Source organism: Mustelus asterias, chromosome 23 (genome assembly GCF_964213995.1).
Source record: "Mustelus asterias chromosome 23, sMusAst1.hap1.1, whole genome shotgun sequence".
Taxonomy (NCBI): Eukaryota; Metazoa; Chordata; class Chondrichthyes; order Carcharhiniformes; family Triakidae; genus Mustelus; species Mustelus asterias.
The window spans coordinates 34,920,655-34,940,724 of NC_135823.1; the positions used below are offsets into that span (position 1 = coordinate 34,920,655).

Here is a 20,070-nt window from a genome sequence, read left to right on the forward strand (position 1 = left end):
TAGCTAAATTGAAGTTATGACGAATCGGGGAAATGTCTCCACTGCTGAAATCATATCTAGTAGAAAGGAAGATGGTTGCTGGAGGGCAATCATCTCAGCCCCAGTACATCACTGCAGGAGCTCCTCAGGACTGTGTCCTTGGCCCAACCATCTTCAGCTCCTTCATCAATGACCTCTCTTCTCCACAGGTCTGTTGGAGATATTCACTGATGATTGCACAATTTTCAGTACCATTTACTACTCCTCAGATACTGAAGCAGTCCATGCCCACTTGGGCAATATTCATACTTGTGCTGATAATTAGCAAGTAACATTCATAGCACACAAGTACCAGGCAATGACCATCTCTAACATGAGAAAATCTAACCACCTCCCCTTGATTTTTCAATGGCACTACCATCTCTGAATCCTCCACCATTAAAATCTTGGAGGTTTTAATTAACCACATAAATACTGCAGCTGCAAGAAGAAGTCAGAGGCTGGGTATTCTGAAATACAAGTCAGGAGTATGATGAAAGACTCTGCAATTGCCTGGATGAGTGCAGCTTCAACAACACCCAAGAAGCTTGATGCTATCCAAGATGAAAAACTCTGCCTAATTGACACTCCTTTTACCAATTTAAACATTCACTCCTTTCATCATTGTGGCACAGTTATAGCAATGTGTACTATGTACAAGATGCACTGTAACAATTCATCAAAGCTCATTTAATAATACCTCCTAAACCTGTGACCTCTACACCTAGAAGAACTAGTGTAGCAGGCACATGGGACTACCACCTGAAAGTTCTCCTCCAAGTGACGTACCTTCCTGTTTTGGAAATATAGCACTGATCCTCCATCGTTGTTGGGTCAAAACCCTGGAACACTCTGTAAAGCACTGTGAGTGTACCTACATCATATGAATTCCAGTCGTTCAAGAAGGCAGCTCACCACCATATCTCCAAGGCTGCCTTGGAATGGGCAAAAGAAACCACTGGCCATTCCAGCAAAAGGGCCATCACCCATAAATGACTGAGAAAAATGCCTCAAGGTAAAAGTGTCATAAAACATACTGCTGCTGAAAGGTACAAATAAGTTTAGCATGTCTACTTACCACTACTTAAAATTAAGTCAATGCAAGTAACTTTATTTTCTAATTTTCAAAACCTCTTATTCATCTTTTCTTCTTGTTCTGACTCCTGGGCCAGATTTGCAATACCGCAGGTCATTGTGTGTAAATTATTCTAATGTATATGCCGACCCTTTTGCACATACTCTGCATGCAAGTTGACCCCCTCATACTCTTTTCAGCCATGACATATTATACTCACGTTAATAGACAGCCACAATTTTTCACCCCACATTTGGATGTTTCACTGACTGGTTCCTTATAACTGGGAGCAAGGGATAAAGCAGGTGATTGGGGCTGTGTTATGAATGTGGGTGGGAGATTAAGATATGCCTACACTAAGCAGACTCCATATGGTGAATGACAATGATGCTGACTATCTATGCCCATGCCGGCGATTTAGTTTTATATTCAGCATATAAACTGACCCCTGTTATTGGAGGGATATTTCAAGGCTTCAAAGGTCAATTTGTGCGCCAACATCTGTTTGGTGTTGTCTTCCACAGAGCCATGCTTTAATTATTTGCTGTTTACATGCTTGTAAAATATATTTCTGCATTCTTCTTTATGTGTAGTTGATTTGAATTTTTGCAGTAATATAACACTACCCAAGAGAGATTTTCAACACTGCTCAGTTTTTAATGTCTAGCATATATATGATGACAATTCGTTATGATGTGGAAATGGCTTTCTGCTGTTCATTTTGATGCAGTTATTGAATCTTGGAGAATCTCATCAGCATCCCATTCGGCTCTGCACAAAAATTAGCTTATGTTTAGCTGCACAAAGTAACATGATCACAGATTTTTATTTATTGGCTGAAACACTATGTTAACTTTGAAAACAACAATCTATCTTACAGAAATGGCAGAGAAGATTTTTTCTCCTATATGAGCACGGCTTACTGCGTTACGCATTGGATGACTCAGTAAGTTTATTTGTTTATATCTAGTCTAGACTTGGGTGATTGGTATGTAGATGTTATGAATCTTTGTGTGCCAGGTGAGTTTTGGAAGCGTGTAATTGCAGTTTGCTTCTTTGTTTCCTAATCTTCACTGTCCTTTTATTCTCTGACCCTGCTTCTTAGTTATGATGCAGTAGCCAAATCCATTTATTGGTTTAATTGCAGTTCACCTTTTCTCTATTTTGCGATTTGTGCTATTAATTCACAATGATACTTCAATGTGCCTTTATTTCAATTGGCAAGAAAGACAGTAACTTAATTTATTTCAGTTCCAAATTCCCATTGAGAGGAAGGTAAATCACTGTGAGAAAACTGACTTTTTAAAGGGAGAGTTGGAGGGTGGAAAGATGAAAACTATAGAAAGAAAGATATTGGAAAATAGAAAAGCTTGCAAAATTTGGGGTCAATAAATACAAAGGCAAAAGGAAGTACCAAATGCTAAGTTTGCTGCAGAAAATATTACACCCTATCATCATTCTCAATGTATGGATTCCTGTTAAAACAGATCCCAACGAGGAACCTAGAGGAATTGTTCAGAATCAGACTGTTTGAAGATTATTCTAATTTGCTATTCTAGTGTGTTTGAAGGGAGGAAATAATGTGGTAAATGCCTCTGGAGAGAGTATATATAATTGTCTCTCATTTATGTTCTCAGTACAGACATCCATTCTTTAGTCTGCCTGTTTGAAAAGTTCTTGTGTGAAACTCATGTTATTTGAATACATAGCATGTTGCTGAGTTGTAGCAATTCAGAAATACTGCCACTTGAATTAAATAGTGCCAGATTATGGAAGATTCTTGCATCAAATGGCACATGAATGGATTGTAGCCAATTCAAGACAACAATTGAAATACAATAATGTTTCTGCAAAGTACTTCAATTTGTTTGTAAACTTTTGGAATGGGGATTTACAAATTTACTAAAAATTTACTTAATCGTCAAACACACAGAAAACAGCACTTCATTTGTTTTTCAGAGTGGTATGTAATGTTAGATGAGTTTCCACTAAAACAATGGAAGTTTCTACCATCACCTTGTTTAAAAAAAAAACTTGATACAGGAGCCCCTCATTTTTCAATTGTTACCTGATAACCTACTTGCTTGGAAATGTGGCCTGTCTGGATACTGAAGATCAGTGAGAATAGGATTAATGAGAAAGTAACCAAATGCTGTTTCAAGGATGTAATTCTAAACCGCCAGTGATGGGAGCTGTACAGTTTGTCAGACCTTAACTGCACATGCTACAGGAGAATTGCTGTTTAATTAGAAACATGTTTTAATTGTAAAAATGGTTTAGTGCAGACTTGTGCACACGAATGCTGGTCAATCTCTTCAACTCAATTGTCATCTGGCAGGATGATGTTTATTTAGCACTTTTTTTCTCCATGGAAGTTTTCTCAGATTTTCTCGATTTCTGTTGGTAGTTCCTGGAAGACTGTTTGAAGGCCCTTTTCATTATTTTCTTCTGGATGATTTTAACCTGCTGCTGCATAGTGTTGCTTACAATGTGCATACTAATAGGGACAAGCAGCAGCTGAGGATTGAGGTTCAAAACCAGTGCGGGGTGGAATTTGAGAGCCAGTGAATGCCTTAGTTTATAATGAAGCTGCAAATGGAATGTGAGGGAGTCAATGTTTGGCTAATTGTTACGACTAGTGCTAAGGTAGCAGTGACAGTACTTGTGTGAACAGTCTGGTTCTGGCAGTGAAGGGGTGAGGAATGGAGTGCTGGGGGGGTGGGGTGATCTCTGAGTAAAAATAATGAATGATCAGTTTTATGAGAATACTGAATCAATTGGAACTTTTCTTTACATAAGTGAATTGCAATTTGTAGAGTTTGGGAAGTCAAGTTACTGAGTCTGGAGATATCGAAACAAGTACATGAACAGAGGAATTGTAACAGTAGCAATGTTGCAGAGATACAAAAACCTGTTTTTGATGAGAGATAGAATGTAGTTAAAGGTATGAACTTTGCGTGAGAAATATTAAGAAATGAGATAAATGAGAAGCCTGTGGTAGAAAATTATATTGAGGTGACTCTTGAATATAGTTTGACTTCTCATATCTGTCAAATAATACGTGACTTATTAACTTTGAATAAAGACCTATCATGACTCTGCTCTCTGTAGAATTCAAATTAAATTCAGTGGTAATTTTGATATTAATAGCATTACTTGATTGTTTCCCTCACTGAATTTGAGGGAAGGTGCTTAACGTTCCCTTTGATTATGGATCAAAAGGAGTTGAGGCAAATCCATGGCAATTTTCGCACATAGGTTTCAAATGTAATGGGTTGAATGGCCTTTTTTTCCTTCAGACTTTGTCGTTAAACAAAGGACTACATTATTAAAGCTGCATTTAGTTCTAATTCTGTGTAGCTTGATTGAACCATCCGTTATATGATTGTGCAATTTTAGTGTCTGCTCTTATCTAATGTTTGATTTAATTTTGTAACTGGTCTATACCAAATATTTGTAGAATAAGCAGATAAAAATATGTGCGCCTGAGCGCACAGTTTCATTTATTGGCCCTTGCTGCTTCCAAGTTGTATACTGTGAATGAGAATGCAATTTGATGCGTGGGGGATGATTTTTATATCTGATTGCCATTGACAAATTTTATGGCAATGTGACCTGAAATTGACTAGCAAAATTTGATACTAATCAGTTAGATTAAGGGCATGTTCTGGAAATTAAATCTTTTATAGAAGCTGAGTGGCATGTTGTGACAAACATTTCCCTTTCTTTCATTCCTGTTTCCAAGATCACCCCAAACTAATGAGAATGAAAATCCTCTCCCCTTGCAGACGGTAACAAGGAAGGGTCCCATGCAATATTGTTTTGTGCAGACTAATCTAGAAGCCATGGTTGCAAGTCCTCAAGAGAAATAGCATTATTTTGTTGGTACAATCAAATTGGTGTCCAGAGGCTGCACTGACAGCAGCATAAATATATGTTGGTTGGTTGGTTGATTCAACTGTTTTATTTTTATTCTAGCTTTCAGTCTGAAAGCAAATTGGACCATTTTCTGAGAGTGAATGTGATAGTTCATCTTGTTACAGAAAGAAAGACACTAATATCACCATGGGTCATTTTTGACACAGCAGCTGTGTTTTCTGGCCATTGGTGGGCCAGTGAGGTAGTTTTATTTAACTTCAATGATGAAGATAAAATAACAGATGACATACCACATCATTGTACTTACATTGCGCGCACTGTGTATGCAAATTTGATGCCAATTCCTCACAGAATATAAACGTGTTAGTTATGCAGTGAGCAGAGCATGTAAATCAAGTAATTCCTCTTGTGATTAGTTTTGCTAATGCTATAAATAGAAATAATGTTTGTGTTCAGTTTAAAAATAAATCAAGGAAGAAATCAGAACAATAGTGGATAGAATAAAAAGAGCAAACTCGTAGGACCAGATGCAATGCCAGTCTAGACTTACCTAGGTGAATGTGAGGTCCAGGTCCTGAACAAGCTACTCAGCTATATAATGATAAGAGAAAACATCTCAAGAGCATGGAGGCAAAGCATTTGGTGATATTCAAGATTGCAAAAACTACTGAGGAATTGAACTTCTACCACATACCTTCAAGATATGGGAGAGAGTCATGGATCAGAGACTGAGAAAAATAGTGGAAATCCATGAAGGTCAGTTTGGATTTGTGCCTGAAAAAAAGCACCACTGATGCCATTTTTGCTTTGAGGCCAGTGGAGGCTAACACAACATATACTCATTGATCTAGAGAAGCCTTGTAACTGGGTGCCAAGGGAAGAAGTCTTGAAATGTGCTAGAGTCCCTGAGTAGCATGTATGCATATTACAGGATATGTGCAAGGAGTGCCAGACAAGAGTAAGATTCAGCATGGGGCAGAGTTAAAGTTTCAGTGCCAAAATTGGATTGTACCAAGGATTGTCACTGAGCCTCTTCCTCCTCTTGATTGTCAAAGGTGTTCTAACTAAGAAGGTGAGATGGAGCATACCATGGTCAATGATGTTTGTATGTGACATTGAACTGTGGATAGGGGATGCTGAGAACATGACTGAGTATCTGGAGAACTGGAGAAAGGCGTGGCAGTTAGTAGACCAAAGATCCAATAAATGGACAGTCAGTTTGTACCTAGGGAAGAGGATCACAACAAAGGCATAAAGATTGAGTGAAGACTTGGAGAAAGTGAATAGTTTCAATTACCTGGGGTAAATGGTGGTGAAGATGAAAATGGAAATTAACCAGTGGATTAGCTCTGGTTGGAGTAATTGGAAGAAGTTCAATAATGTGTTATGAAACTAAAAGGCGAAATATACAACTTAGTTGAGTCCAGCCTTGTTGTGTATTGCAGAAACATGGGGCAACATCAAGAAGAGAACAAGTATGACTGAATACAAATGAGAATGCAGATGTTGAGATGGATTTGTGGAATGATGAGCAAGGACAATATCAGGGGGTCAGTAGAGATCATGGGGGCATCAAAGAAAGTAGCTGAGAAGAAATTGAAGTTGTACGGTCACCCTTTGTGGGGTGAGAGAGGAAATATGGTGGGCTGAGTGGAGTTGGGACTGCCAAGGAAAAGAAGAGGAAGACCTAAGACTGAAAAGATGAGGTGATGAGAGACTTAAATGCATTGGGATTGAAAGAATGGGTGACTGACAGGAGGAGATGGAAAAGGGTGATCAACCAGTATTGTGGCAACCCCAAGTAAAATGGGAGAAGCTGATAAAGGAAGAATATGTGTTTAGGAGTTTGCTGCCTTGTGCTGATAGATACAATTTGAATTAAGATGTTAATCTAATGTTAATTGAATTTGCCTGCTGAAACTTGGAATAGGATTATATCTGCAATTCATCCCATTGCAAACAAAAACCCATTTATGGTTCCCGAAGCATGTACTTTGGTAGGGGGTAACTATGTCCTGAACACAAATTTATTATTCTGCCCTTTGTCACTACCCTCCCCTAATCAGGACTGAGAGGCAAATGTACTAACTAATCCTCACTTCCACCCACCGCCTCAACCTGAACACTTCCCATTGTGTTGCTGAAGGCAGAAGCCAAAAGGACATTCATTTGTAATGTGTTTTTATTCATAAGAAGTCCTGTGACTATAAATATACAGTTGGCTGAGGGAATCTTTCCAATAAGTAATTATAGACCAGTGTTATGGACTGTTGTTTGCCTGGGTTTTGCAGGCTGTTGATATCCTGATTGACTTTCTCCTGTAATGTGCCTGGTACAGATGTTTGCACGTATGTCATGTGTTATGCTTGGCACTTCGGGGGACACTGTGAGTTCTGTGTTTGGCAGAAATTCTCATGGCTATGAAACCACAGTCATTCAGTGCAATTCTGATTTGAGGAGAAGCAAATTGTTTTATATGTGAATTGGAGCATGGAGCAGTTAATGGCGTTTTAGTTTAATTGTTTGCTTGTCTCAAATATTCAGTGGTTAAATCAGATTCCTTTCAGCAGAAAATTGGCCTTCCATATAAAATGCTTTTCTATCCACTCTGCTCATCACCAAAACAGAAATACAGCGTTCAGAGCTGTTATTGCCTTTGCTGAATAATAACCTTCGTTTTCAGCCCAGTTCCCTTTAGTAAAGAACTTGCTGCTACTGAGATTGGGTGTTTGATTTGTTCCAAGATTCTGGCTTATTGTAGTTACTTGAGAGAAGTGTGTCAACAATTCTTGATTCTTGTGTTTTATCAGCTTTTACCTTGTCTGTTAGTATCTTGACGTACCTGTGTGGCTGAGCTCATACCTGCGTGAAGTTGGAATTGAAATTTGATCTGTGTTGTGCTGTTTTCTCCACCTTTGTCTTCTGCTATGAATTCAAAAGCAAGTACCTGGAGGGACAGCAATAATATGTCTATAATTGATATTTGGGGTAAAGATGGTCACAGGAATTCATGATGCCACCATTACTTTCATCTTCCTGCTGAAAAATATCTGCTGTCATAATGTGGCACATTTTTATTGTGTCCAACCAATAGATGCAGAGTTGGATTTTTATTTATTAATTCTTGGGATGTGGGTGTCGCAGGAAAAGTCAGCATGCATTGTTTACTACAGTTTCCCTTGAGAAAGTGGTGGTGTGTCTTTGTGGATCAACATGGTCCGTGTAGTGAATTTGCTCTCATTGGGCGGCATGGTAGCACAGTGGTTAGCACTGCTGCTTCACAGCTCCAGGGACCTGGGTTCGCATCCCGGCTCGGGTCGCTGTCTGTGTGGAGTTTGCACATTCTCCCTGTGTCTGCGTGGGTTTTCTCCGGGTGCTCCGGTTTCCTCCCACAGTCCAAAGATGTGCGGGCTAGGTTGATTGGCCATTCTAAATTGCCCCTTAGTGTCCCGGGATGCATAGGTTAGAGGGGTTAGTGGGTAAATATGTAGGGATATGTGGATAGGGCCTGGGTGGGATTGTGGTTGGTGCAGACTCGATGGGCCGAATGGCCTCTTTCTGCACTGTAGGATTCTATGATTCTATGAGTGCCATAAGATTGGGATTTTCAGGTATACAGCATCACATCTGAAAGACAGCACTCAAAGAACAAAGAACAGTACAGCACAGGAAACAGGCCCTTCGGCCCTCCAAGACTGTGCCACTCATTGGTCCAACTAGACCATTCGTTTGTATCCCTCCATTCCCAGACTGCTCATGTGACTATCCAGGTAAGTCTTAAACGATGCCAGCGTGTCTGCCTCCACCACCCTACTTGGCAGCGCATTCCAGGCCCCCACCACTCTCTGTGTAAAAAAACGTCCCTCTGATATCTGAGTTATACCTTGCCCCTCTCACCTTGAGCCCGTGACCCCTCGTGATCGTCACCTCCGACCTGGGAAAAAGCTTCCCACTGTTCACCCTATCTATACCCTTCATAATTTTGTACACCTCTATTAGGTCTCCCTTCATTCTCCGTCTTTCCAGGGAGAACAAGCCCAGTTTACCCAATCTCTCCTCATAGCTAAGACCCTCTATACCAGGCAACATCCTGGTAAACCTTCTCTGCACTCTCTCTAAAGCCTCCACGTCCTTCTGGTAGTGCGGTGACCAGAACTGGACGCGGTACTCCAAATGTGGCCTAACCAGCGTTCTATACAGCTGCAACATCAGACTCCAGCTTTTATACTCTATACCCCGTCCTATAAAAGCAAGCATACCATATGCCTTCTTCACCACCTTCTCCACCTGTGCTGCCACCTTCAAGGATTTGTGGACTTGCACACCTAGGTCCCTCTGTGTTTCTATACTCTTGATGGCTCTGCCATTTATTGTATAACTCCCCCCTACATTATTTCTTCCAAAATGCATCACTTCGCATTTATCTGGATTAAATTCCATCTGCCATTTCTCCGCCCAATTTTCCAGCCTATCTATATCCTGCTGTATTGTCCGACAATGTTCATCGCTATCTGCAAGTCCAGCCATCTTCGTGTCATCCGCAAACTTGCTGATAACACCAGTTACACCTTCTTCCAAATCATTTATATTATATAGATGATATATCTCGGCAGTCTTTGGAGTGGGAGTGTTGGAAAACAGGATTGGACCTTTACAATCTAACCTGAAATCACATCTGTATTCAATAGAAGGAAATTAGTATAGCATTGTATACAAGGTTTTCTTTCTGCTACATGCTATTTTACCATTTGGTATTATATCTATGTGTTCGTATTTAATTGTTATGGGCGGACTTTTATGGGCTCCTGTTGGCAGCTATGGAGGTGTGTAGAGCATGGGTCAAAATTGTTTGGATGACCTTCCTGCCCACCCTGCCACCGACCGGTCCACAATTTTACAAGGGGCAGATGAGGCCTATGGTGACCCACCTATTCTCACTGCAGTTGAGACCCTTATGGCCAGTGAATGGATCTTGGGTGAGGGGAATGGTTGCAGGGCAGCCAGTATGACTGTTCAGGTGGAGGTGTAGGTGTAGGAAACTGCCGCCCTGTAAATCTTACTCTATGTGCATATATTTCTGACTGGGACATAGCTTTAAGTCTGAAGTTAGCTTTGAGGTTGTTTGCTGCATTAACTTAGATCCAGAGATTGCTGCTGATGAGGATGCTGCCAGGTATATGGCAGTAGCTACAATACTAAAAGGGTAGACTTTGCAGATTCGGTGTTCAAGTTAATTATAGGCTGTCTCAGATCGGAAAATACAACAGCAGCCTTGAAGCAGATTTTGATTTATGCTTTTCAGCCAAGTATTGATGACCAATTAAAATAAACCCCAGGCTGACTCTTTTGTGAAGAATGACATAACACTGAAGGAGGGTAGTCTTGTTCCGTATTAATCATTTTACTAATAGGTTCTCTCTCTCTCTCTCTTCCTCCCCCCCCCCCCCCCCCTTTTTTTTTTTTTACCGTTGACCTCCCGAATCACAGGTCTTGGTACTTTTATGTAGCCATGCTTTTGCCCTCTCATTTGCTATTGATTTCGAGCCAAACAGCAATAAATTGGAGGAAGAGGTAGGGAACATATAAAACTAAGGAAAGGAGCTGGCAATCTACCAGAAAACTGTGAAGAATTTATGAATGTGGCCAATCTTCACTATTCAGCAGGACCTGCATTTAAAAAGAAATGAATCAGAATCACTCAAAGTACTTTCAAAAAATTCTAATATCCCGAAGAGATTTTCTTAATCCTGTACCTTCCGTTGTGAAAGCTTAATTGCTCCTTTGTAAACATTTTTATTTCTTTAGTTTGTTGTTGGAGTTGGTTGCAGTGACTGTAATAAATGGTTCTTCCTCTCTAATAATTCTAATTGTTAAGGCTTGAAATTTGTTACTAATGTCCAATTTCAAAATCCCTTCAATTCTTTGTCATTCGGAGGAACTGTCACGTTAAATTATGTCACAGAGGAATTCCTTTGGAGTCTCACACTGTAAATTCATCTGAGAAAGCTGTTATAACCTTGAGGTCCCATAGTGCAACATTTCAAACAGAAACTTCAGGAAAATTGGAGTGATAACTGGCAACGGGTGAATGACTGATTTCTCAACATTGTCAGTTAGGGTCCTGAGCTGGGGGCTGCCCGGGGTGGGGTTTGTTGGCGGTGGGGTTAAGAAATATTTTTAAATATCAGAATTGTAGTGTATGGGAGTCATTTTCAACAACCAAGGACAGAAATGGAAGGAACAGTTTTGGAGCAAAATGGCACATATTAAGGTTACCAAATATGAACGTTACCAAAATGCTGTGACAACGGGTGGTGTTAGTTCCATAAATTATTGCTCAGTGCATAATGAAGGAAGGTACTGAAAGAGCATCCACCCTGAAATTCATGAGTTGATCCTGTCCATTACTGTTAGAATTTTCAGTGCATGCACATTTCAGAGTGTCTGCTTGGGATTGTTATGAATGTAATAAATGAAAATAATGGAATTAATTATATTTTTCATAAAACACAATCAATTGGAAATTGTTCCCCACTCTCACAATAAGAAAATTGCACCATATTGTACATTGGATTTAATATATTCCTCTGTATCCACAGAGTGCGCAAGCAAATGTTTGAAATTTGTAATTTGTTTAGTTCTTTATAAGAACCACATGATATATTTGATATCATGCTGTGGGTAAATTACGGTGTCAGCAGGAGGAGGTTAAGGCACCATTCACCTTGTGCTGCCTAAGGCATGCTTCTCATGCCATACTTGTATTTTCTATTTCATTTGGTGCAGAAGGTTTAAAAACACTGAGCAGCAGTCTCCCTTTTCAGAAATAGCGGCATAGGTTGAATGTGGATTGAGAAATTTGTTTAATGGAGATCCCGGTAGAAATGAATTTAAATTGTATGCTGCCTGTTTTTGATAATATCTTGGACCTCAATCATTCGTTAGATTGTTTCTTTCCAACTGATTTGATTATTTCCCTGAAAGTTTTCCCATGAATCATGTCAGGCTGTGCTCAGCTATCCATAGTGTATTATTTGTGAACTGTGGAGAGGGAGGTGAGAGGGACCAGTGCAAGAAACAATCAGAAATAAAACGCCTCCAGAATAATTCTCTATAAGAAACTTCAGTAATGGTAAAGTACATTTCCTCTGTTCTTCCTCCCACTCGGCACTCAAACTGCACCCCCCCCCCACCCCCCCTCAAAATTCCAATTTCTTTCTCTGCTGGGGATGTTGTTTAACAGTTGGGGTGGTATTGTACAAGTACTAGATGTGTTCTTGTATCTCAACCAACTGGTAATTCTTCATGTGTAAGTGTAGCTCAGTTGTTTCCAACCAATGTGCCGTAGCACACCGGTGTGCTATGAAGACCCTTCAAGTGTGCTGCGAAAAAATATTCAAAATTCATGTAATTAAACTAAAACTATCCTTTGTCTTAGGCTCCATGGTTGGCATCTCCAAGACCTGATGAATCTTGGGGGCCCCCCCGTGGATGCACTGGCTGGCAAAGAGCCAAATGTGTGGTTTAGGTTTTTTTTTATGCCAGTCTGGCCCATACGCATGACCAACAGCACTTGGAGCTGAAGATAAATGTCCCATGCGCCCTCATAAAAAGCAAAAACTCAAAAGGGCGCAAAAACCCCGAGAGGAGCCAGAGGGACATGGAGAGGTTGAAAAAAAACAGGTGAGAGGACAGGAAAAAGTTAAAAATGAAGTTCCCAGTAAGGGAAGGAGACAGAAAATAGGAAGTGTACCTCAAAAGTGTTTGTGTATAGAGGTGTGCCATGACATAGAAGAGGTTGGGAACCACTGGTGTAGATAGTAATTTGATTGCAGGACATCATAGCTGAGCCTGACTGCTGTTATACACACACCTAATTCCCAACAAAGTATAAATGTAGCACAGGTGGAGAGGAGACATTCAGCACATTGTGCTCATGCCACTTTGAAAAAGCTATCAATTAATCACATTCCCATTCACTTTTCCCATAGACCTGCAAATTTTTCCTTTCAAATATTCATCCCATTACTTTTGAAAGTTATTATCGAATCTTCTTTTACCACTCAGGTGCTGCATTCAAATCACATAGCTCGTTACATAAAAATATTTTTTCTTTAGTTGCCTTTGTTACTGCCCTTTTATTAATTACCTTACATCTATATTCTGCGGTTACGAACCTTTCTGTCACTGGAAATAGTTTCTCCTTTCTACTGTATTTGAAAATCCTCAAGGTTTTGAACACCTCTATCAAATTGCCCTGCTACTTTCTCTGTTCCAAGGAGAAAAAGTCCAGTTGCTCTTATCTGTCCATGAATGTTAAGTATTTTATCCCTAGTGCCAATTTAGTAAACCTCCTCTGCATACTCTATAAAACCTTGACTTCTGACTTAAAATTTGGTGCCCAGAATTACACACAATTTGTTTCTACTTGGGGCCCAACTAGCATCTTATACATTATTTAACACCATGTCTTGCTTTTGTCATATGTGCCTCTATTTATAAAAATAAGGGAGGCAAATGTCTATTTAAATAACGTTCTCAACTTATTATGCCAACCCCAGCTCTCTCTGTTCCTGCACCCCATTAAAAAATGTGCCAAAAGAAGTGACTCCTTGATGAGTCTTTCTGCCCCTCACTGATTCTGAAATTTAACTCCGCTGACCTGGCTGTGTTAAAGAGTTAGCTGTCAAATCTGTTCTAAACTGTACCTATCCATTCACAGGATCTGGGATTAATTGGAGTTTAGACAGACAAGATGAAGGCCTCTTTGGCTGTTTGAGATCTGAAGTGACAGGTTTACTCACAGCCTTTTTCTCAGGAGACATTAGTGTGCAGCACAAACCTACTGTTCAGTTTCTGTGAAGTGATGCTACAAGCTTCGAGGCTCAGTAATCATCACTTTGCAGAATGTGTGTGGCAGGGAAAAAGATAAATTTTCAGCCTGCCAATCTGAATTCTCGCCACGTCATGAATGGGATGAAAAGTGCTTTAGCCCATTTAGCTAACTCAGTGGGGCTGGCTTCATGTTCAGAATCTACTGTACACTACTCCTATTTGAGTCAAGATTACAGTACAGTGCTTGGTGTCCCTGAATCCAAGTTTTGTTATGGCAGTCATGTGTCTTGCTTTGTCACCATTGTATTTTGGTCTGTGGGAATAAAATATCCTTTGAGAGGCATGGTATGGGGGGGGGGGGGGGGGGGGGGGGGGGGGGTGTTGGTGGTGGTGGTGGTGGTGGTGGTTTGCCATGTACTGTCAGTGTTGCCCAGCCAATGATTGGAGTAGTTGGCACTGGAAGGCTGATGAACACCATTAAATAGTAGCAATGTGATGTTTGAAGGAATGATTAAAGCTACAAGAGCATATACCTTTATGGAAGCTTGTGAAACTTGAAGAGTTAACTATTGCTACAGTATTCTTCCCTTATTTAAAAGTTGCCACATCCTGCCCTAATTGTTTTGTTTATTTTGGCCACTTTCTTGTCCTTATTGTCATGGCTGCTGGAACATCTCCAGGGAGCAGATTTCCAGACTTTATTTTTATATCTAATACCCAAGTTTTTCAGAAGAAGTATTATCACGATTTAATTTTATAGAGGGGGTGACGTATAGAACATAAGAAATAGGAGCAGGAGTAGGCCATCTAGCCCCTCGAGCCTGCCCCGCCATTCAGTAAGATCGGAATGATTCCCTGTCGAGTGCACAGTTTGAAGTGAACTTCATTGGTTTTATGTATTCAGTGCAAGCCTTCCAATTAATCAAAGCTCCAGAGATCACCTGATTATCAGGTGTTCTAGTGTGGCCTTGGGAATTGCAAATGTTTTTGTGATTAATAGGAACCGGTCTGAACATTTTCAGCAAAATTCATGTCCTCTGTGAGAACGTAAAGCAAGGGTGCATGTAATAATGCTACTGCTTCACCATTGAAATGCCTGCTTAACCTGGCAAGAATGCATCATTAACATATTTCAACCTTGTAAACATATTTCAACCATGTAAGCATACCCTCTGCTCCTGTAACCAAACATCTCAGTCCTGTGCTCATCTTTAATAATACTGCTCATCAGGACAAACGCAAGAATGCCAAATTTCAAATGATCACAATTTATACTACAGGAGAAAAGGGTGCTGATTAGTTGGCAATTGGACTTTGATTGTCCAAGGGCTTGCCTCCCCTAAGAGGTGCAGGAACGCCAGTAGATGTTGTAAACTTGTGAACTTGAGAGATCCAAGTTGTAAACTTGGATCTCCAAAAGGCATTTGCTAAGGTGCCACACAAGGTAAGGGCTCATTGAGTTGGGGGTAATATATATAGTGACTATATTAATGACTTAGAAGAAGAAACCAAGGGCAATGTATCCACTGTTAATACCTTTTAATTACATTGTTAAGGCTAAAAGAAACAGGTGATGGGTATTAATTGCCTTTGAACATAAATAGGGGATAGCTGTGACAAGAGAGTTGGGAGACTGAACAAGTCGGTAAACTCTCAAAAGCAAAATACTGCAGATGTTGGAAATCTGAAATAAAAACAGAAAATGCTGGTTAAGCTCAGGTCTGACAGCATATTTGGAGAGAAGCAGAGTTAACATTCTAGGTCTAAATGACCCTTCCACAGAACTTTTACATTCCCATCCGCAGAATCAGTAAACTCTCAATAAATAAGAGCTCTGTGGCTTGGTTTAGGCTTCACCATTGACTTGGATCCTATTAAATTCCAAGTTTGCTGACAATACAGAGCTAGGCCGAAATGTAAATTGAGGACACAAAGAAGCTGCAAGGAGATCGAGGCAGTTGAATGGGAAAAATGGTGGCAGATAGACTGCAATGTGGGGAAATATGAGGTTATTCATTTTGGTTGTAAGAATTAATGTTTTTAAAAGCTGTGAAACTTCTAAATGTTGATATTCAGAGAGACTTGAGTATATTCGTAGAAAGAACACAAGTTTGCATGTAGGTACAACAAGCAGGTAGGAAGGCAAATGGCACATTGGCCTTTATTGCAAGGCGATTGGAGTTCAAGAATAAAGAAATCTTCTTACAATTGAGTAGGGCTTTGGTGAGACTATACCTGGAGCACTATGCACAGCTTTGGTCTTCATGAAGGCAGTACAATGAAGGATCACTTGATTGGTTCCCAGGATGAGGAGGTTGTCCGATGATGAGCTGAGTAAATTGGACACAGACTGTTTGGAATTTAGGAGAATGAGTGGTGATCACATTGAAACACAGAATTCTAATGGGGTTTGATGGTATAATGGAAAATTGTTTTTCCTTACCTGACATTTTGGAACATGGGGATGTAGTCTTGGGATGAGGGATTGATAATTTCAGAGTTGAAATAAGAAGAATTTCTTCGCTGAACCTTTGGAATTCTTTACCCCAGGAGGTTGTGGTAGCTGCTACATTGGATATATTTAAGACTGAGGCAGATTTTTGGTCTGTCAGAGAATCAAGGATTTGGGAAAGGGGCAAGGAAATGGAATTGAGACACTCCTTGCAAAAGATCAGCCATGTTGACATTGCATAGCGGAGCTGGCTCAAGGGACCATATGGTCTACTCCCAATCCGTCGTTAGGAGATGGTTATTTTCGGCAGCCTGACTGGCAGTGTTCACTTAGAATGGAACCTTGGGGCTGCTTACATGCTGGATATATATAATGTGCTCATTCTGTCGCTTGCCAGGAGCTATCCATACATATAGAAGTGTAGTGTTGCACTTGGTGTGGAGGGAAGCAGAGTCAGCCGGTACAGCAAGTCCATTGGCATTTGAAAAAAAAGTTGATGTTTTGATGCAAAGGCAAATTTTCATTGTTGCATGCCTCCCAATCCCCTAGAAATGTTCTTGTGTATTCAGATATACATGATTTCATGGGCTTGTGTTATATTCTACCTTCAAAGCAGGTTTATCTTGGCTTTCCTTAAAAACTCATGATTTCACAAGTCCTATAAATCGAGGGCAATTGTTGTAATTTTAATGTTTTTTGGGGCTGTTTCAACTACTTTGAAACTATTAGTCAGCTTTTTTTCATTAGCTTGGAATATATGATTTGGTTTCATTTTTACTTTGTTTCACTTGCTGAAAGCGTAGATGTATTGGCTAATAGTCAGCAAATGTAGTTTATAAAAGTTCTGCAATCTACAAGACTTCACACTCTTTCAGTTGTTTTTGGGAGTATCGGAGTGCTTGTACAGTTATAACTGCAATTTTATGATCAACATCAGCTATCATGCCTGTCTGAGCTATTGGGATACTCCTTAACTTTTCAATGACATACTTATATTGAATTCATGGCAGTTTTATACTGTGAAATAGTGAAGTTTAGGAATTAACTTTGAATAGCCAGATATAGTATTTTATAAAATTTCCTTGTCAAATTGCTTTCACAGCTCGTCCCCCTGATTGACTTGTTTATGGGATATGTTATACAGCCGCCCAGATTTCCCAGCATCCATATGGCCATGAGTCATGAAAAGGCCTTGATAATGATCATCAGCGAGCTGTTAAAAAACAGGGGCATCACAGTTGAGCCTTATTCTGTTCACATTGATGTGCTGAGGGCTTTGCACATAATGGTTCTCAATATTAACATGGCTTAGATTGGGGCTCAGGCATGGGATCTTCCTAATCTGTTTAGCTCATCTAAACATTGGATAGAGTCATAGAGGTTTACAGCATGGAAACAGGCCCTTTGGCCCAACTTGTCCATGCCGCCCCTTTTTTTAACCACTAAGCCAGTCCCAATTGCCTACGTTTGGCCCGTATCCCTCTATCCCATCTTACCCATCTGTCTAAACACTTTTTAAAAGACAAAATTGTACCCACCTCTATTACTAGCTGTGACAGCTTGGTCCAGACACTCATCACCCTCAGTGTGAAAAACCTGCCCCTCTGGACCCCTTTGTATCTCTCTCCTCTCACCTTAAACCTATGCCCTCTAGTTTTGGACTCCCCTACCTTTGGGAAAAGATATTGACTAGCTAGCTGACCTTTGCCCCTCATTATTTTATAGACCTCTATAAGATCGTCCCTAAACCTCCTGCACTCCAGAGAAAAAAAGTCCCAGTCTATCCAGCCTCTCCTTATAACTCAAACCGTCAAGTCCTGGTAGCATCCTAGTAAATCTTTTCGGCACTTTTTCTAGTTTAATATCTTTTCTATAATAGGGTGACCAGAACTGTACACAGTATTCCAAGTGTGGCCACACCAATGTCTTGTACAACTTCAACAAGGTGTCCCAACTCCCGTATTCAATGAAACCAAGCATGCCGAATGCCTTCTTCAGCACTCTGTCCACCTGTGTCTCCACTTTCAAGGAGCTATGAACCTGTACCCCTAGATCTCTTGTTCTGTAACTCTTCCCAACGCTCTACCAATAACTGAGTAAGTCCTGCCCTGGTTCAAACTACCAAAATGCATCACCTCGCATTTATCTAAATTAAACTCCTCCTGCCATTCGTCAGCCCACTGGCCATATTGATCAAGATCCCGTTGCAGTCCTGGATAACCTTCACTGTCCCGTATGCCACCAATCTTGGTGTCATCTGCAAACTTACTAACCATGCCTACTAAATTCTCATCCAAATCATTAATATAAATGACAAATAACAGTGGACCCAGCACTGATCCCTGAGGCACACAGGCCTCCAGTTTGAAAAACAATCCTCTACAATCACCCTGTTCTGTCATCAAGCCAATTTTGTATCCATTTGGCTACCTCACCCTGGATCCTGTGAGATTTAACCTTATGCAACAACCTACTATGTGGTACCTTGTCAAAGGCCTTGCTAACATCCATGTAGACTATCAACTGCACTGCCCTCATCTACCTTCTTGGTTACCCCTTCAAAAAACTCAATCAAATTTGTGAGATATGATTTTCCACTCACAAAGCCATGCTGACTGTCCCTAATCAGTCCTCGTGTCTCTAAATGCCTGTAGATCCTGTCTCTCAAAATACCTTCCAACAACTTACCCACTACAGATTGAGGCTCACCGGCTTGTAGTTCCCAGGTTTTTCCCTGCAGCCCTTTTTAAACAAAGGCACAACATGCATAGGATGAACTCCTAGCTGTCAAGAATACTATCATTATTCACATTTTTATCAATATCATCAAACCAAAGTGTTTCTAGATGAATACCTATTCCAGCATTTTCCAAACTCGGAGTCATGTGGAACCGTGAGACAAAGGTTTGGGGTTCTGAGCTCTGAGACAGCAATGTCTGCTGTAGAGCTCTGACCAAGTGTTAACAGCTGCAAAGCCTCTTTAGCACTTGCGCTTTTAAAAAAATGGTGACTGTATTCTACCTGATCAAATTTTGACGCTGAATCATGTTCCTAAAAAGGTAGCTGCTCTACATTTAAAAGCCCTGTAATTTAAACAGCCTATTGCTCTCACAGTTCCCCCAACATTGGCACTCCTCCTCCTTCTCCCCACTGTCACAGCTCTCTCCCCCAGCATAGCTCACACTATGGGGTTACAGCAATTTTCATGCTGCAAAATGGGATCATAGTAAGAAAACGTTTGGGAAGCTCTGATACTACACTCTTCCCTCTCCCACTCTACAGACTAGCCATTTTGTGTAGAATTCCTCTGGTGTGACATTGGACTGGATTTTATAGGCTGGTGTATTCCTGCCCCCTCCCAATAGTGACTAACTTTAAAATACAATGCTATAGATGGTCTTGACTAGTTCAGCATGGGATGTCTGCGTCTCAGCTGAAGGAAGTTCAGCCATCGAGAGCTATTGGACAGTCTGATTGGCTTGCAGTGCCAGAACTCAATAGTGGGTGCTGCTGGGACTGCAAGCAGTCCCCAAAGAAGGCAACATGGACATCAGACTAAGATATGTCTGGGATTTTTGGGAAGGTAGAATTGGGTACTCTAGGGAGGGATGGGAAAGGAAGTGGAAGGTCAGGAAGCCAAGGGAGGCAAAAAGGAGGGCTGCTACCTTGGGGAGGGGCTGTCCCTACCCAGTACACAAGGTAGGTGAAAAAGAGGTCTGCACACTCTTGTCTGCATATTATGGCGGTAGACATGTAATTAGGACCTTAACTGCCTAATTAAGGGCCTCAATAGGCCTAAGGGCAGGCAGGT

At 40.6% G+C, this 20,070-nt stretch overlaps 1 protein-coding gene across 4 annotated transcripts in view; it reads left to right on the plus strand.

Moving 5' to 3' along the window:
• mpripa (myosin phosphatase Rho interacting protein a) overlaps positions 1-20,070 on the plus strand; it is a 206,182-nt gene that overhangs the window by 41,268 nt on the left and 144,844 nt on the right. For all 4 annotated transcript variants that reach the window (XM_078240235.1, XM_078240236.1, XM_078240238.1 and 1 more), the window contains exon 3: positions 1,974-2,039. In XM_078240235.1, coding sequence (XP_078096361.1) covers positions 1,974-2,039 — 66 coding nt within the window. The remainder of the gene's footprint in view (positions 1-1,973; positions 2,040-20,070) is intronic.